The sequence below is a fragment of the Theropithecus gelada genome, chromosome 8 (assembly GCF_003255815.1).
Source record: "Theropithecus gelada isolate Dixy chromosome 8, Tgel_1.0, whole genome shotgun sequence".
NCBI classification, from domain to species: domain Eukaryota; kingdom Metazoa; phylum Chordata; class Mammalia; order Primates; family Cercopithecidae; genus Theropithecus; species Theropithecus gelada.
This window is the reverse complement of record NC_037676.1, coordinates 125336317-125356064: the sequence shown is the minus strand read 5'-3', so window position 1 is coordinate 125356064 and position 19748 is coordinate 125336317. Positions and strand designations below refer to the sequence as shown.

At 43.9% G+C, this 19748-nt stretch overlaps 1 protein-coding gene across 10 annotated transcripts in view; it reads right to left on the bottom strand.

The window, feature by feature from the left end:
* TBC1D31 (TBC1 domain family member 31) overlaps window positions 1–2071 on the bottom strand; it is an 85560-nt gene extending 83489 nt beyond the window's left edge. For 6 of the 10 annotated variants that reach the window (XM_025393467.1, XM_025393464.1, XM_025393466.1 and 3 more), the window contains exon 1: window positions 1844–2004. In XM_025393467.1, coding sequence (XP_025249252.1) covers window positions 1844–1920 — 77 coding nt within the window. In that variant the 5' untranslated portion in view covers window positions 1921–2004. Of the gene's footprint in view, window positions 1–1843 lie in introns of all 10 variants that reach the window. The other 4 variants (XM_025393472.1, XM_025393470.1, XM_025393473.1 and 1 more) reach the window with 2 other exon arrangements.
* Window positions 2072–19748: the final 17677 nt, after the last annotated feature.

Genomic DNA, 19748 nt, shown 5'->3' with positions numbered 1-19748 from the left:
CAAAAATAAGCTATGTTTTAGTGGAAAAAGCAAACAAGACATTTGGATAATCAACTCATTTCTTTCACTTTTTGAATCTTGCACATATATCTAGATATTCTGTACCAGCAAGAAAGAGAAAGGTGAGTTGGCTATAACTTTTAGAATGTTTAGAGAATACCAGAGGTGGGAGTGGTATTTACACAAACTCAAAATTTGAAAATGAAAAACCTAAGGAATCCCCACTTTAGACAAAATTTTTTATTCAATGTAGTTGAGACAGCGGCATTGATAAAGAGGCCTGACAGTAACCAGGAACCAAACAAGCTGCTGGTAAAACCTTGCACTTTGGATATACATAGCAGGCACTTAAAACTGATTTGTCCGCCGGGAGCCGTGGTTCACGCCTGTAATCTCAGCACTTCGGGAGGCCGAAGTGGGTGGATCACGACGTCAGGAGATCGAGACCATCCTGGCTAACACGTCTCTACTACAAATACAAAAAATTAGCCGGGAGCGGTGCGCCTGTAATCCCAGCTACTCGGGAGGCTGAGGCAGGAGAATCGCTTGAACCCGGGAGGCGGAGGTTGCAGTGAGCGGAGATCGCGCCACTGCACCCGAGCCTGGGCGACAGAGCAAGACTCTGTCTCAAGGAGAAAAAAAAAAAAAAAAAGGTCTGATTTGTCAAGAAGCAACCAAAGGATCAACAGAAAAATCACTAGAGGCCAGGCGCGGTGGCTAATGACTGTAATCCCTACACTTCGGGAGACTGAGATAGGCGGACCACCTGAGGCCAGGAGTTGGAGACCAGCCTGGCTAACATGGTGAAATCCCGTCTCTACTGAAAATACAAAAATTAGCCGGGTGTAGTGGCGCGCGCCGGTAATCCCCGCTACTTGGGAGGCTGAGGCAAGAGAATCGCTTTAACTCGGGAGGTGGAGGTTGCAGTGAGCCCGGATCGCGCCACTGCACTCCAGCCTGGGCGACAGAGCAAGGCTCCATCTCAGAGAAAAGAAAAATCACTATTAGAACAAGAAACACACTGAAACAGGAACTCCAGCGATTTCCGTGAAATCCTAGGGAATTAGAAGCAATAAGACCACTCTGCGTGCAGAAATCGAAATCCAAATGGCAACGCTTTGTAGCAAAGGCTTCCACGGAAATCACACAAGACAGGCTGAGCCTCAAACAGGACAGGTAACTGGGAACAGAATGAAAAGTAGCGCTGGCCGTACTAGAAGCCCCCCAGCAATGCATAATGAACGCCCCTGCCCCTACATACACGCCAATATGTAAACTCTAGAGAACTCCAGAGACCCGGAAGTGTGTTTTGTTCCTTCGCCCTCCCCAGCACTTAGAGGCGTGCTTGGCACACAGTAGGCGCTCAACAAATTGATGAATGCTTGTGCGTCTAAACACATCCAAGGATTTAAGGATGGATAAACTGCAGCCTTTGGAAGAGGCAGAATTGTCCTGCTCTTCCAGCCTGCATCTCCCTCAGGAGTTCTGCTCCAGCTGCAACTGTTAAATACTCACTGAACACCTACTACGTGCCAGGGGCACTAGCGGGATACCGTGATCATTAAAGCAGGAGAGTCCCGGCACACACCAAAAGCCGCAAGTTCCCACGTCTGAGAACCACCTGCCTCCTCCTGTCCCGGACCAGACCCCCGCTCCCAGAACTCAGAAGGGGGTCTCTGCGGACCCTGGCGTCCGGAGCCACCTGTTCCACCGCAGGTCATCCAATCCAAGGATGTGGGGCAAGGTCAGAGCCAGAACTCGGACCGCTACCTGACGCCCGGCGTACCCTCCTCGCCGGTCTCCGTCCCCTCCACAGCCCGCGCCCTCCCGCCACGGCCTTTACCCGTCCCGCGTGGCCGGGGACGGCTTGCGGTGCCATATCTTGCCGCTCTCCTTGTTGCCTAGGTCAGTGCTCTGCATGGCGAAGGTCGCCCACGACCGCCGGGGGCCCGCTGGGTAACCGTCCCGGTGCCTTCCCGGCAGGCCCAGCGCTCCCGGCCCGGGAAATTTGAGCGCCGGCCACGGCGGCCTGGATACTGCACCCGCCGGCCGTACCAACCCCCTTTCTAATAACAACCAATCGGAAGGCGGATCCCTCCCACCAACCTCCGCCCAAGCGGCCACTCCCTCTCTGGACGATGGAATCGACCAAAGGCCTTCTCTTAGACTCCGCCTCTTTCTGAGCTCAGTCTCCCCGCCCCCGGACCTAAAGCCTTCTGGGAATCGTAGTTTTCTGCAGGTGGATCATAGCCGCGAGGAATTGGCTTGGGAATTCTGCCTTTTGGGACCCTCGTGGGGTTTTAGGCTCCCATCAGAGGCAATAAAAGTGATTTTCTCCTGTGGTCTCTGCATTCCGTTCTAAATTGCTTTTAGGGATTAAGGAATTGTATAGAAATAACTAAGAGAAGCAAGGAGACAAATGCAGAGAAGGAGACAAATACATTGAGAACTGATGGGTTCCTTTCATAGAACGTTCGGGCTCAAAAGAAACTTACAGATGAAATAGTCCATTCTTCTTGACCTTTTCACCATGCTCATGGTTTTGTTTTGTTTCTTCAGTTCCGTAATCTGACAGGACCTTCCGGCATTGTGATGTCCAGTCCACCAATCACGGTCCGGGAAAGCAATAATAACAACTGGCTGCCTCGACTTTAGTGTTCCTTTGATAAAAATTCACCTAGTGCCTCCGGAGTGTTTACTAGGTATGGGGCACTTTTCTACTTGCTTTCCGAATATATCAACTCAATTAATCCTTGTAGCAAATGTACAAGTTATGTAGTACTAATTATCTTCATTTTTAGTGCTCTGTGAGGTTGTGCATTAATTTCCTGAGGCTGCCCTCACAAATTACCACAAACTTGGAGATATAAAAAACAGAAATGTATTCTTCGGAAGTTCTTGAGGCCATACATCGGAAATCAAAGTGTCTGCAGCCTCCTTTCAGGCTCTAAGCAAGATTCCCTGGCTTGTCTATTCCAGTTTCTGGGGGTTGCTGGCTTTCTTGACTTGTGATCGCATGGCTCCATTCTCTGCTTCCATCTTCACACGTCTTTCTCTTCCAGGATGTGTCTTGTTCTCTTCTGTCTGTTTAGAATCTCCCTCTGTTTTTCTCTTATAAGGAAACTTGCCATTGGGTCCATGTGAATAATACAGGATGATCTCTTCATCTCAAAATCCTTACCTTGATTACATCTGCAAAGACCCTTTTTCCAAATAAGGTAACAGTCACAGATTTTGGGATTAGTATGTGGACATATATTTTGGGGGACCACCAATCCACCTATTACAGGTAAGTACTAATATTATCCACTTTTGCAGACAAGGAAACCTTAAGTCTTTCCATTCCTAGTCTCTGTGTTATTCCACAACAGAAAAATGACGTTAAAAAAAATTGTATGCTCATGATATTGGAAAAGTTCAAACTCTTGATCAGAAAAGCAAATTCTCAAAAAAAATACTAATGCAGATGTTTAAGCTTTATATTGTTATCAACGGGTATATATGGATATATACACACACACGTATACATTTACAACACTAATTGGTAGTTTCTTATATTCTAGTTCCTTTCTGAATCATTAGTCCCTCAGTAACAGGCACATACTGTTTATATGTATATATACACACGAATATGTATATATATGTTATATAATACATATATAAAGGTATATATATGTATAAAGATATATAGTATAAGTATACCTATATACCTATAATATATATAAGGTATACTATATACCTATTACATATGTAAGGTATACTATATACCTATTTACATATAAATATACCTTTAGTATACAGTATACTTTTGTATAGTATAAAGGTGTACTATTTATATGGACTTTTATATGTATTTACAAAGGTGCATAGTTTGGACCTTTATATGTTTTCTTTCTTTCTTTTTTTTTGAGGTGGAGTCTTGCTCTGTTGCCCAGGGTGGAGTGCAATGGCGCAATCTCAGCTCACTGTAACCTCCACCTCCTGGGTTCAAGCGATTCTCCTGCTTCAGTCTCCCAAGTAGCGGGGATTACAGGCTTGTGCCACCATGCCTAGCTAATCTTTGTATTTTTTTTTCCTTAATAGAGATGGGGAAGACCAGCCTCACCATGTTGGCCAGGCTGGTCTTGAAATCCTGACCTCAAGTGATCCACCCACCTCAGCCTCCCAAAGTGCTGGGATTACAAGTGTGAGCCACTACACCTAGCCTATATGTATTTATGTGTGTGTGTGTATATATGCCTGACGCCCGGCGTCCCCTCCTCACTGGTCTCCATCCCCTCCACAGCCTGCGCCCTCCCGCCACGGCCTCTACCTGTCCCACGTGGCCAGGGACAGCTTGCGGTGCCATATCTTGCCGCTCTCCTTGTTGCCTAGGTCAGTGCTCTGCATGGCGAAGCTCGCCCATGACCGCCACGACTTTATATATATATACACACACACACACAAATATGTACCTTTATATGTATTTACGTACATATAAATAGTATGTACTATATAAATAGTATATACATATATAAACAGAATGTACACATATACATATATGTATATATATTACATAGACACATATGTACCTGTTATTGAGTGACTAACAATTCAGAAAGGAACTAGAGCAGAAGTGACTACCAATTAGTGTTCCAAGTGTACATATAAACAGTTTTACTGAGAAATAATTGACATTCAATAAACTTTACATATTTAAAGTGTACAGTTTTATAAGTTTTTAGATAGCTAAACCCCCCCCCATGAAACCATCACCATAATCAAGATAATGAAAACATCCATCATCCCTAAAAGTTTCCTCATTTCTCTTTGTAATCTTTGTACTCCCACCCCACTGTGCCTGTAAGCAACCACCGATCTGTTTTCCTTTCTTTAGTTAACATTTTCTAGAAATTTATATAAATGGATTCATAGACTATGTGTATGTATTGTACTTTGGTGTCTTTCCTTTTTTTGTTGGTCTGGGTTCTTTCATTCATCATAAATTTGGGATTTTGATATTCAATTGTGTTTTTGTATGTACAGTAGTTCATTCTTTTTTATGGCATCAATTGATATGGTTTGGGTTTTTGTCCCCACCCAAATCTCATCATGAATTGTAATCCCCACATGTCAAGGGTGGGACCAGGCGGGAGGTGATTGGATGGATCAGAGGGGCAGTTTCCCCCATGCTATTCTCATGATAGTGAGTGAGTTCTCATAAGATCTGATGGTTTTACAAGGGGCTCTATCCCCTTTACTTGACACTCTCTCACCTGTTGCCATGTAAGATGTACCTCTTCCCCTTCTGCCATGATTATAAGTTTCCTGAGGCCTCTCCAGCCCTGTGGAACTGTGAGTCAAATAAACCTCTTTTCTTTATAAATCACCAACTCTCGGGTATGTCTTTAAAGCAGTGTGAAAATGGACTAATACATCAATATACCACAATTTTTTTTTTGAGACAGGATCTCATTCTGTTGCTCAGACACAAGTGCAGTGGCATGACCATGACTCACTGCAGCCTTGACCTTCCAGGCTCAAGGGATCCTCCCACCTCAGCGTCCTGAGTAGCTGGGACTACAGGTGTCATGCCTGGCTAATCTTTTGTATTTTTTGTAGAGACAGGGTCTCACTGTGTTGCCCAGGCTGGTCTTAAACTCCCGAGCTCAAGCGATCCACCAACCTCAGCCTCCCAAAGTGCTGGGACTACAGGTGTGTGCTACCATGCCTGGCCCAATATACAACAATTTGTTTATCCATCCACCTGATCTATCTGGTGATGAACACTGGAGTTGTTTCCAGTTTTTGGCTATTCCGAATAACAGTGCTGTGAACGTTCTTATACTAGTCCTAGTATAAGCATATGCTTTCATTTGTCTTGGGTAAACCCTAGAAGTGGAATAGTTGGGTCATATAGTAGGAGTAGGTTTAACTTTTAAGAAACTGTCAAGCATTTACACAGTAGTTATGCCATTTTACATTCCCACCAAAGTATGAGAGAGTTCCAGATGTCCACCAATAGTATGAGAGAGTTCCAGGTGCTCCACATCTATGATGAATCTGTAATTTTAGCCATTCCATATCATAGTGGTATCTCATGATTTCCATTTCTGAAATGACAAATGACGTTCGACATCTTTTCACGGGATTATCTGCCTTCTGCATACATCCTTGGTGAAGTATTTGTTCATATCTTTTGCCTTGTTTTTAATTGTTTTGTTTTTATTAAACTTATTAAAGAAAACTTATTATTCAATTTTCTTTCTTTCTTTTTTTTTTCTTTTTGAGACGGAGTCTCGCTTGTCGCCCAGGCTGGAGTGCAGTGACCGGATCTCAGCTCACTGCAAGCTCCGCCTCCCGGGTTTACGCCATTCTCCTGCCTCAGCCTCCTGAGTAGCTGGGACTACAGGCGCCCGCCACCTCGCCCGGCTAATTTTTTGTATTTTTTTTAGTAGAGACGGGGTTTCACCGGGTTAGCCAGGATGGTCTGATCTCCTGACCGCGTGATCCGCCCGTCTTGGCCTCCCAAAGTGCTGGGATTACAGGCTTGAGCCACCGTGCCCGGCCTCAATTTTCATAATTCTTTATATATTTTTGGATACAAACTTTTTATTCTGTATATGTTTCACAAATATTTTCTCTCAGACTATGGCCTTTTTTTCCATTCTCTTAACAGTATCTGTCAAAAAGCAGAAGTTATTAATGTCTGTGAAGATCCATCCATCTTTTCTTTTATGGATTGTACTTTTGGTGTCATATCTAAGAAATATTTTCCCAAACCAAGGTCATAAAGATTTCTTCCTTTGTTTTTTTCTTTGTATTTCAAATATATTCTTAAAAGAATGGAAAGTCGTGTGTGTCTAAGGGTATTTTAGATTTTGCTTTGCAAAGCCCTTTCTCCTTGTGCTCTCACACATTACACTTTCACAGTTGAAGGATGTCTTTCTTTTTGCGATGATAATATATAATTTGGACAGAAAAAGAGTACTTCTAATTTCTTTGCGAGAGGGAGCTTGGTGGACATATGGATTGCCCAACATCTGAATACCCTTTTGGTTTGGGAAAAGTGTCAAGATATTTGGAAGTAAAGAAGTGAAACTATTCTCTTTCCCAGCTCTTTGGTAACTATATTGATAACTCTCAAAAAACCTAGGCCAGTCAACAGATTAGCAAGCAAATTGAAGTTGTACAGTAACAAAAATAATTATCCCAACACTTTGTGAGGTCAAGGCAGGCAGATTCCTTGAGTCAGGAGTTCAAGACCAGCCTGGTCAACATGGTGAAACCCCGTCTCTACTAAAAATACAAAAATTAGCCAGGTGTGGTGGTGGGCACCTGTAGTCCCAGCTACTTGGGAGGCTGAGGCAGGAGAATCGCTTGAACCTGGCAGGTGGAGGTTGCAGTGAGCCGAGATTGCACCACTGCACTCCAGCCTGGGTGACACAGTGAGACTCCATCTCAATAAAAAAGCTAACAAAAATAATTGAAAATACAATTAAAATATTGTCTATAAGAATATAATACAATTCAAATAAATACAGTTTTATTCACATAAATACAATTCAAATAATCTCTCTCAGAGCATCAAAGAGAAAGCAGTTAATAACCTTTAGCAAACTTCTTAAAATATCCCCTTCCCACCTTATTCAGTGAGGCTAGACTAAGTTGTGCCACAGTAATGAACAATTTCAAAATCTTCGTTAGATTAATCGCTTAAAACAGCTTTTTTTTTTTGGCTGGGTTTTCAGCTTATCTCATTCTCTCAGGGATCCAGACAGAGGGAGCAGCTAGTATTTCAAAAGTTTGTGGTTGATGTATTAGTAGGAAAAGAGTTCTAGAGGTTCTCACACCAGCAATTAAATGTTCCAGCCCAGAAACATCATTATTGCTTTTGCTCCCAACTCATGACCAGAACTGATATAGGAGTTAAGAATAAATTATTTGGCCGGGCGCGGTGGCTCAAGCCTGTAATCCCAGCACTTTGGGAGGCCGAGATGGGCGGATCACGAGGTCAGGAGATCGAGACCATGCTGGCTAACACGGTGAAACCCCGTCTCTACTAAAAAATACAAAAAATTAGCCGGGCGAGGTGGCGGGCGCCTGTGGTCCCAGCTACTCGGGAGGCTGAGGCGGGAGAATGGCGTGAACCCGGGAGGCGGAGCTTGCAGTGAGCTGAGATCCGGCCACTGCACTCCAGCCTGGGCGGCAGAGCGAGACTCCGTCTCAAAAAAAAAAAAAAAAGAATAAATTATTTAGGCAGATAGGCAGATAATGAGGGTAGGGAAGTTCTTGGTAAGGTTTTCCTTTTAATGAAAAGCAGCCCCCAAATCATTTTATTTTCTAACAAGGAGCAGCCTGTAAAATTGAGCTGCAGACATAGACAAGCAAGCTAGAAGCTTGTATGGGTAAATGCCAGCAGTTGTGCCAATAGGAAAAGGCTACCTGGGACTAAGCATGTTCAAAATGGCGTTGCCATCTTCCCTTCTCTTTGCCAAACCACGTGTATAGCAAGGAGCAGACAACATGGTGCTGGCCAAGTAGAAAGCTCATTTGCATAATAAGATTAGGGTGGTGTGGCCAGCATTCCCCAGGCGTTACCTAAATGTCACACCTGGTCCAACCAATCTGTGGGCCCTATGTAAATCAGACACCACCTCCTCAAGCCTTTCTATAAAATCTGGAGCACTCTGCCACAGGCTGGACGTCCCATTCGGGCTCCCCACTCTATTGCAAGAGAGAGAGCTGTTCTCCTTTCTCCTTCTTGTGCCTAGTAAACCTCTGCTCCTAATACCCACTTCTTGTGTCTGCATACTTGATTTCCTTCGCGTAAGACGATGAACTTACTGTGGCATAACTTAGTCTAGCCTCAGTGAATAAGGTGGGAAGGGGATATTTTAAGAAGTTTGCTAAAGGTTATTAACTGCTTTCTCTTTGATGCTCTTAGAGAGATTATTTGAATTGTATTTATGTGAATAAAAAATGCCTCAGAACTATGGCTATACCCTTAACACAGAACTAGGAAGAGCAATATTGCTAAATCAGTTATATATAGTTGCAATAAAGCTGTGAAAAAACAACCACCAAACCTCTTTAGCATTTAGCCATAAGCATTTATTGCTCATGCATCTGGAGTCAGCAGGTGGCTCCACTGATCTGGGCTGGGCTCACACACATATCTAGGGGCCAGCTGGTTTTCAGCGTTGTAGGCTGACCTCATCTGGGGCAACCGCAGTAACTCTGTTCCAAGTGTCTCTCATCCTCCCACAAGCTAACCAAGCATGCTCTCAAGGCAGCGGCAGTGGTGCAGGTGAGCAAGCAGACATGCAATTCTTCTAGTCCTGGAGCTGGCACACCATCCCTTTCACCTCTTCCTAATGGCCAAAGCCAGTATGTGGCTGAGCCCAAGGACTGAGTATTATATTGCATTCATGGCAGGAGAGCACTGAAAAGTTTCATGGATCCAGGGAGGAGTGCAGAATGGGGACCAGTAATGCAATCTACAACACCTACTGTGTGTTTGGAATGGGGCAGAGCCTAAAATATTTGGTGAAAAGCATTAAAAACTCCCATACCATCCCTATTTCTCAGTATCTAAAATCTCCACAACCCTCAGGGCTTCCTCCTTTTCTCTTCTAAAACTTTCCTCAGCGCCCATAAACACTAGGGTTTCTAACTCTAAACTCTTTGTTAGAAGCTCAGCTTTATCTTTCTGCTTATTTAGCTCTTTTTCTCATTAACAGGAGTCAAAAAGAGCCTAGAAGCTGACCCAGAAACTAGAATCCTGCCTTGTGAGAGTGTTGAGGGCCAGGCACGGTGGCTCAAGCCTGTAATCCAAGCACTTTTGGAGGCCGAGGTGGGTAGATCACTCGAGCCCAGGGGTTCAAGACCAGCCTGGGCAGCAAAGACCCTGTCTCTATTTAAAAGAAAAAAAAGAAAAAATTTTAAAAAGAAAAGGAAAAATATTGGGAAGATTACACACTTATGGAACTCTCTTCCCTCCATGTAAGATACTCATTAATTGTGTGATTCTTTGATTAATGCTGCCTGCCCCACAGGACTGTTAACTTCACGAAGACAGCTCCCCAGAGCCTAGCAGAGTGTGGCATGGAAAAAGTTGACAAAAGACCAGTGCTGTGGCTCACACCTGTAATCCCAGTACTCTGGGAGACGGAAGTGGGAAAATCCTTTGGGGCTAGGATTTCAAAACTATGGGGTCAACATAGCAAGACCCCATCTCTACAAGATAAAAAGAAAAAGAAAAGTGGATAAAATATATGTATTGAGTGGGGGACTTGACTTGTTTTGTGCTTCCTAGCATCTGGCACAGTGTTAGGCACATAGTAAGCCCTTAAGACATGTTTGTTGAACAATTGAGCTATTATTTAAACCTAAACTACTTCAGGCTATATATATATATACATAAAACTTATCAAACTATAGTGGGAAAGAAGAAGAAAAAAAAAAACAAGGCTGAGTTTCTAATCCAGCTCAGTCACTACATTGTTGCATGATCTTGGGTAAGTCACAACTTCTCTGAGTCTCACCTTCCTCACCTGCAAATGGCAGGAATGGAAAAATGCTTCCTTAACACCCTTGCATTTCCCACATCCCATGCTGCTAAATATACAACATAGAAGCTCATTTATGCATCCCTTGACATTTTTCTTCTGCATAATTGCAAAGAAAATGTTATTTCATATTTTTAGGTATGCATTCAGAAGGCCACAAGCAGACATGATTCATGTTTACACACAAGTTTTCTTCCTGACACACACAAAAACATGGCTGCATTTTATGAAAATACCCCTTGAAGTTATCAACATCAAGCCTGGACCTTCCAAAAGAGGTTTCTTTTTTGTGGGAAATAGGATTCCCTCCTCACTTATTTCCCTATTTCTTCTGGGATTTCTCATGACACACATGTGATACGTCACTTCATTTTGACTTTTGTCACAAAGAAACCCTGGCACCTATTTTCCACACCTCTATTCTTTTTTGTTACCCAAGTAGAGTCAACTTTTGATACCCCAAATTGGAGACAGCAGCTCAACCCAATGATTCTCAAAAAAACTGGCTTAGTAACTACTCTTGAAAAACTTAAGGCTTATAAATGACATATTCAATGTGTCTGCAAAATTCTTTCTATCAAAATTGGAAAAGGGCCTGGATTAGCTCTTCTCCTCTCTATAGGTAGGCCATATCTTGCTCTTGTCACTCATTGATTTAATCATTGGTGGATCATTCACTCAATATTTTGAATGCCAACTAGGCATCAGGCCCTGTACAAGTATCTGGAGTTGCAGAGGCAAAATAAGATGAGTTTCATGTTCTTGGAAAGCTCACAGCTTGGGGTGGAATGGGAAGTTCTAGGGAGAAATACATGTGTGACTGTAATACCATGTGATCAGTGTTATACTGATGTGCCTCAGCTTATGATTAAGTTGTGTCCTGGTAAATTCAATGTAGTTTAAAAATACCATAAGTTGGCCAGGCACGGTGGCTCATGCCTGTAATTCTAGCACTTTGGGAGGCGGAGGTGAGTGGATCATTTGAAGTCAGGAGTTCAACCAGCCTGGCCAACAAGGTGAAACCTCACCACTACTAAAAATGTAAAAATTAGCCGGCGTGGTGGTGAGTGCCTGTAATCCCAGCTACTCGAGAGGCTGAGGCAGGAGAATCGCTTGAATCTGGGAGGTGGAGGCTGCAGTGAGAAGAGATCACGCCACTGCGCTCTGGTCTGGGCGACAGAGTAAGACTCTGTCTCAAAAAAAAAAAAAATCATAAGTAAATGCTTTTTTTTTTTTTTTTGAGATGAGGTCTTGCTCTGTTACCCAGGCCAGAGTGCAGTGGCACAATCATGGCTCACTGCAGCCTCAATCACCTGGGCTCAAGCGATTCTCCCACCTCAGCCTCCCAAGTAGTTGGGACCACAGGTATATGCCACCATGCCTGGCTAATGTTTTTATTATTTGTATAGACGAGGTCTCACTATGTTGCTCAGGCTGGTCTTGAACCCCTGTACTCAAGTGATTCTCCTGCTTTGGCCACCCAAAGTGCTAGGATTATAGGTGTGAGCCATCGCACCCCGCCAAAAAATGAATTTAATACCTCTGACCTACTGAATGTCAATCATAGCTTAGCCTAGCCTACCTTAAACATGCTCAGAAAACTTACATTAGCCTATACTTGAGCTAAATCACCCAATACAAAGCCTATTTTATAACAAATAATATTTATAATAAATTTATAATAATATTCCATGAATAGCTAATGAAATTTATTGAGTAATGTACTGAAAGTGAAAAACAGAATGCTTCTATGGGTTGAAGTATGGTTCCTACTGAATGCCTATTGTTTTTGAATATTCATAAAGTCAAAAACGCATAAATTGGCCTGTCATAAGTTGGGACCATCTATAACTGAGGTATTGGTAAATTTCAGAGAAGGGAGTGATTAATTATCTGGGAAAGAGAGAGAGATTTTAAAAGAAGAGTGACAGGCCAGGCGCAGAGGCTCACACCTGTAGTCCCAGCACTTTGGGAGGCTGAGGCGGGTGGATCATGAGGTCAGGAGTTCAAAACCGGCCTGTCCAACATGGCGAAACCCTGTCTCTACCAAAAACTACAAAAATTAGCCAGACGCATTGGCAGGTGCCTGTCATCCCAGCTATTTGGGAGGCTGAGGCCGGATAATCATTTGAACCCGGGTGGCAGAGGTTGCAGTGAGTCGAGATCATGCCACTGTACTCCAGCCTGGGCGACACAGGCAGATTCCATCTCAAAAAAAAAAAAAAAAAAAGAGTGACACTTGAGCTAGGCCTGGAAGGATGAGGTGGAAAAGGCTTTCTACACAGAAGGAAGAGTTTTGGTGGTTTCTTGTTATTGCCTGTATTAGTCAGGGTTCTCTACAGGGACAGAACTAATAGGATAGATGTATATATAAAGAGGAGTTTATTGGCCGGGCGCGGTGGCTCACACCTGTAATCCCAGCACTTTGGGAGGCCAAGGTGGGCAGATCACGAGGTCACGAGGTCAGGAGATCGAGACCATCCTGGCTAACACGGTGACACATCGTCTCTACTAAAAATGCAAAATATTAGCCAGGCGTGGTGGCAGGCGCCTATAGTCCCAGCTACTCAGGAGGCTGAGGCAGGAGAATGGCGTGAAGCCGGGAGGCTGAGATTGCACCACTGCACTCTAGCCTGGGCGACTGAGCGAGACTCCATCTCAAAAAAAAAAAAAAAGAGGAGTTTATTAAGGAGTATTAACTCACATGATCACAAGGTCCCACAATAGGCCATCTGCAAGCTGAAGAACTTGGAGTCCAGTGTTCGAGGGCAGGAAGCGTCCAGCAAGGGAGAAAGATGTAGGCTGGGAGGCTCAGCGAGTCTTGTCTTTTCACATTCTTCTGCCTGCTTTTTATTCTGGCCTTGCCGGCAGCTGATTAGATTGTGCCCACTCAGATTAAGGGTAAGTCTGCCTTTCCCAGCCCACTGACTCAAATGTTAATCTCCTTTGGCAAGTCCCTCACAGACACCCCCAGAATAAATACTTTGCATCCTTCAATCCAATCAAGTTGACACTCAGTATTAACCATCACACTGCCCATCCCACCTAATGCAGTAATTTTGTCCCCATTTGACTAATGAGGAAACTGAGGCTTGAAGTGGTTATGTAACTTGCCCATGGTCATACAGCCATTAAGCCAAGGTTGAAATGTAGACCTAGCTGACTCCATTGTCTCGCTCTGCATTTCCTATGCTTCTCTGCCTTTGTAGATGGGTCTGCTGGTCTGCTAGACTGATGTAGTTCTGTAATACTTCCAAAAGACCCATTGCTTAGACCACAAAAGAATTTATTGCTAACCTGGGTTAAAAATCTCTGGGAACCTTTATAACAAAATTCTGTTCTAATCTACTAAACGTCAATCATAGCTTAGTCTAGCCTACCTTGTTTAAAAAATAAAAAAGGAAAAGGAAAGAAAGAAAATGAAGTTTCAACCAAGCAAGGATTAAATTTTTTAAAAAATTTTTTTAAAAAGAAAAGAAAGGAAAGGCAAAAGAGTTCCTTTGCGTATGAAAGGAAGTGTTGGTACATAAAGAGGCTGTCAATGCTGAGAGCATTTTTAAAACATAATAAAGCACAGAGGAAGTGGGGCTGGGGAAGGATTGTAAACATGGATAGTTCCGCCTGCCCAGCACTCTTACTTCCACCCGCAAACCTACTGCCCTCTGCCAAATCCTTCCTGGACCGGCTCCTTAGCCCACCCTCATTGGTCGTATAATTGGCATGGGGCTGGGGCCTGACTCAACTGAGCCAATTAGAACCCAGTGCTGGGATTTTTTTTTTCTTTTTTTTTTTTTGAGTGTGAGAACTCCCTGGTAGCAAAGATAGGGAGTAGCCATAAGCAATAGCTTTGTGGTGATGACTCTGAGAGGGGATAGCTAAAGCTCAAGACAAAGCTGGAAAAAGCGGTGGGAAGAGAGCATCGTGGAAGCATTTATGTCCCTTGTTTTTTTATTTTATTTATTTATTTTTTTGAGACACAATCTTGCTCTGTCGTCACTTAGGCTGGAGTGCAGTGGCACAGTCTCAGCACACTGCAACCTCCACCTCCCGGGTTCAAGCGATTCTTCTGCCTCAGCCTCCTGAGTAGCTGGGATTACAGGCATGTGGCACCCCACCCGGCTAATTTTTGTATTTTTAGCAGAGACGGAGTTGTGCCGTGTTGGCCAGCCTGGTCTCGAACTCCTGACCTCAGGTGATCCACCCGCCTTGGCCTCCCAAAGTGCTGGGATTATAGGCGTGAGCCACTGCCCCCGGCCACATCCCTTGTTCTAATTGCCCCAGAAGTTAATCTGGCCTCCTGACTTTCCTGTACTAGAGCTAAAACATTGCCTCCTCTTATTTGGAGAGTAGATGGAATTGGAAGAAAAAAAGGGTGAGGGAAGGTTTCAGCAGGCGATGATGCAAGAGCTCAGTCGGGAAGGATGGGTGGAGCTTACCAAGGCAGAGGAGACATTAGGGGAGGAAATAGCATCCATAAAAATCCAGGAGGTTGTGAAGCGACAGGATACCTTCCAGAAACTAAAAGAGTTCTGTTCAATTAAAGGGCAGATGCACAAGGAGTCATTGGGCATATACAATGCTTAGCACTTTGAAAGCCCTCAATAATAACAATAACAGTTACTGTTATTTCTATATGGAGAATGGCAGAGGAATGAGAGTTATGCTGAAGTTAGAATATAAAAGACCCAGCCAAGCACAGTGGCTGATGCCTGTAATCCCAGCACTTTGGGAGACCGAGATGGGCAGATCACTTGAGGCCAAGAGTTCAAGACCAGCCTGGCCAACATGATGAAACCCTGTCTCTACTGAAAGTACAAAAATCAGTCGGGCATGGTGACACACACCTGTAGTCCCAGCTCCTCAGGAGGCTGAGGCAGGAGAAACGCTTGAACCCTGGTGGTGGAGGTTGCAGTGAGCCAAGATGGTGCCACTGCACGATAATCTGGGCAACAGAACGAGACCCTGTCTTAAAAAAAAAAAGAAAAAGAAAAAGAAAAAAAAAATCACTAGAACAAGAAACACACTGAAACAATGTGTTTAAAAAATATATATATGTGGCCGGGCGCGGTGGCTCAAGCCTGTAATCCCAGCACTTTGGGAGGCCGAGACGGGCGGATCACAAGGTCAGGAGATCGAGACCATCCTGGCTAACACGGCGAAACCCCGTCTCTACTAAAAATACAAAAAAAAATTAGCCGGGCGAGGTGGCGGCGCCTGTGGTCCCAGCTACTTGGGAGGCTGAGGCAGGAGAATGGCGGGAACCCGGGAGGCGGAGCTTGCAGTGAGCTGAGATCTGGCCACTGCACTCCAGCCTGGGCGACAGAGCGAGACTCCGTCTCAAAAAAAAAAAAAAAAAATATATATATATATATATATATATGTATATATATGTGTGTGTATATATATATTTTAGGGGCCAGGCGCAGTGGCTCACACTTGTAATCCCAGCACTTTGCGAGGCCAAGATGGGCAGATCACTTGAGGCCAGGAGTTCAAGACCAACCTGGCCGGCCGGGCGCAGTGGCTCACGCCTGTAATCTCAGCACTTTGGGAGGCCCAAGCAGGTGGTTCACCTGAGGTCAGAAGTTCAAGACCAGTCTAGTCAACATAGTGAAACCCCATCTCTACTAAATACACAAAAATTAGCCCGGCGTGGTGGCGGGTGCCTGTAATCCCAGCTACTCAGGAGGCTGAGGCAGGAGAATCACTTGAACCCGGGGGGCGGAGGTTGCAGTGAGCCGAGATTGTGCCATTGCACTCCAGCCTGGGTAATAAGAGCGAAACTTCCTCATATATATACACATACATACATACATACATATATACATATACCGAATCTGCCATTCTAAGGAGGTTGGATCTTATCCTGAAAGGTTCTAGGGAAACTGCTTTTTTCTAAATGTATCCCTTTGACTGCAGTGGGAAGATCACTCAGAGGAGTTTGAGGCTTCAGGCAAAAGTTGAATATTTATTTAAGTAGCTTAGAACACATCTCTTTGATTTTTTCTGTTCTGACTCATTAAAACTGGGAGAGGGAAGGTACACTGTGTCATAGTTCACAGCAGCTTTTTTTTTTTTTTTTTTTTTTTGCTTCACAAAAAGTGAAGAAGTGTTGACCAAATCAGGCAACAGTTAGGTGACAAATTTATGGACCTATTGTGTAGGAAAGCTGGCATTGCAAAAGAAACAGTTCTGTTTCATCAGTAAAACAAAAATATGTGTCATGCTGCTAACTGATGCAAACCTAGGCAATGCTTTCCATTGCCTAAATGGCTCAACTATTTGGCCTTGTGAGGGGGAGGAAGAAGGCAGAAACCATTGCAGGTGAGCTATGACATAGCATACCTCCCTCTCTCCCCACTTTAATATGAGTCAGAACAGAAAAAAATCAAAGAGATGTGTTCCAAGCTGCTTTAATAAATATTCATGCTGAGGTGTTCTCATAAAACATACATGAAAGCAACCAAGGGCAGTGTTTCATGTATAATCAAAAGGATTTGGCACCTACCGCTGAAGTAGTACAATATCAGAGGAGAGGAGGAAATGTGATGTTGATGTTGACAGGCAGCAAGACCATCCCCACATACAATGAGAAAACTGCTGATATAGATTAGGTTTCTAAAAGACTTTCTCCACTCTAAAGGGAGGAGGAGCCCAAAGGGTGAAACTCCCAGTCCCAGGACAGAATGAGCCCTGCTTGCAAGTTTCCCATCTTTAGAGCCCTTCCACGTGGCCAGGAAAGGAGGCAGGGGTGGAATTATCAGCCTTTATGACATCTAAAGCTGTCCTAAGAAGTAAAGACAGTTTAGAGCCACTTGGGCCATAGCCAGAACTACATAACATTTCATCACATAGGATGTGGCATAATTTTATAATCTCCCAGTTGTTGGCAGTTGGGTTTAAAAAAATATTTGCAGGCTGGGCGGTGGTTCACACCTGTAATCCCAGCACTTTGGGAGGCCGAGGCAGGCAGATCACCTGAGGTCAGGAGTTTGGGATCAGCCTGGCCAACACGGTGAAACCCTGTCTCCATTAAAAATACAAAACTTAGCTGAGTGTGGTGGCAAGCACCTGTAATCACAGCTACTCCGGAGGCTGAAGCAGGAGAATCACAAGCTCACTGTGGAGGCTTCAGTGAACTGAGATTGTGCCACTGCACTCCAACCTATGAGACAGAGTGAGACTCCCCCTCAAAAAAAAAAAAAAAAATTTGCAATCTGCGTGCCAGAAAAATTAATATCTAATTGTGCTATTGCAGGAACTAGTATAAACCAGCTTGGGAAGATTCTATCAGTTAGGCTGTAAAATTATAATCTGCAGGTAGTGACCTATTCCAAAGATCTCCCTGGGCAGAAGGCTGTGGGCGTCGAAAGATGGTGGGACAATTTTCCACAGGACTGAATAATTAGCCTTGATTTGTAGGCGCCTAATAACATTTGTGAGCTCAGAGGACAGGCTCTCAATCAAGCATGAGAAAATGCCAGTAAACTATGAGCAAAATGCCTCTAATTGCTGCAAGGATGGAAGACAAAGTGATTCAACTAAGCATTTATTGTCCAGTAAAGTATTCTAGGGCAGTGCAGCATCCCTTCTCGGGCACGCTCCCTGAGGCGTAAGGATGACCAGCAAGAAATCAGCATCTAACAGACCCCTCCTCAGCCAAACATCACATCAACTGGCTCTTCGGTTTGTTTCCTTCTCTATGTGGCCTTAGTAGTAAAAACCATTTTTTTCCAAGTGTTTTTGTTTTTATTATATTGATGGGTTTGAGAAATACTGCAAGCAACTTTCCATGTGAGGAAAGAAAAAGATAAGAGGATAAGCACAATGGATCATTGATTTACTCTATAGACTTTGGAAGAGTACTGTCTGTTAGTGACATCAAGCCCTAGAAGTTGGGCCCAGCTACTTAACCCTGCAGAGAATTTCTTTGTAAGGAAGTAGTTGTGAACATCTAGGGCATGGAGAGGGTAATGGAAGCAACATTGACTAGACATCTGTGCCAGGTATGTGTTAGCTGCTTTTCACTTTATTCTAGTTTGTTCTTTGGTCTTGCTTCCTATTTATTTATTTATTTATTTATTTTTGATAAAGTCTCGCTCTGTCGCCCAGGCTGGAGTGCAGTGGCACAATCTCGGCTCACTGCAACCTCTGCCTCCTGGATTCAAGCAATTCTCCTGACTCAGCCTCCTGAGTAGCTGGGATTACGGGCGCCCGCCACCGCACCCAGCTAATTTTTGTATTTTTAGTAGAGACGGGGTTTCACCATGTTGGCCAGGCTGGTTTCAAACTCATGATCTCAGGTGACTGACCTGCCTTGGCCCCCCAAAGTGCTGGGATTATAGGCCTGAGCGACTGCACCTGGCCTCCTTTTTGTTTTTAAATCCCATAGGATGTTCTATTTGAATTTTGCATTATATTAAAACCTCTAACTCATTGGTACTGTAAACCTAGAGCTCCAATTTCATGTTTTCTGTTCTGTTCTCCCCACTAAATACATTTGCATTTATTAGATCTTGTACCCTGAGTAATGGTTGGGAAAATATGCATAGTATACTTAAAGGCATGAAACCCAGACACCTGAGTTCCACTCCATTGCTTACTCTAATAGTACTATAACCTTGGACAAAGTATTTAACTTCTCTGTTCCTTGATTTCTTCATCTGTAAGATCAGTATCATAATAGGACTGACCTCACAGAGCTGGGAAAAGTTTAGAACAGCATCAGGCTGTTCTCAACGGGTGCTAGCTATTATTAAAGCCCTGCCAGGCGGGTACCAGTGATGTGCTGTAAATGTTTAATGACTGCCTCTCTGGACAAAAAGAGTTCTGGTGTATAACATTTGGCAATTTCTGTGGTGGAAATACTCCTGTGATGGCCAATTTCAGGCTATCAGTATAATATCACTGAATGCAGAGTTGGACAAAGGTGAGCAACAGTACACTATTATATAGTATGTTCACTGTACAGACACAGTAGACATAAATGACTTCAAGAGCATAGATAACAGTAAAATGCATTACTGTAATTAGAAAGGCTGGGCGTAGCGGCTTATGCCTGTAATCCCAGTACTTTGAGAGGCCGAGGCAGGTGGATCACCTGAGGTCATGAGTTTGAGACCAGCCTGGGCAACATGGTGAAATCCCATCTCTACTAAAAATACAAAATTAGCTGGGCATGCTGGCACACGCCTGTAA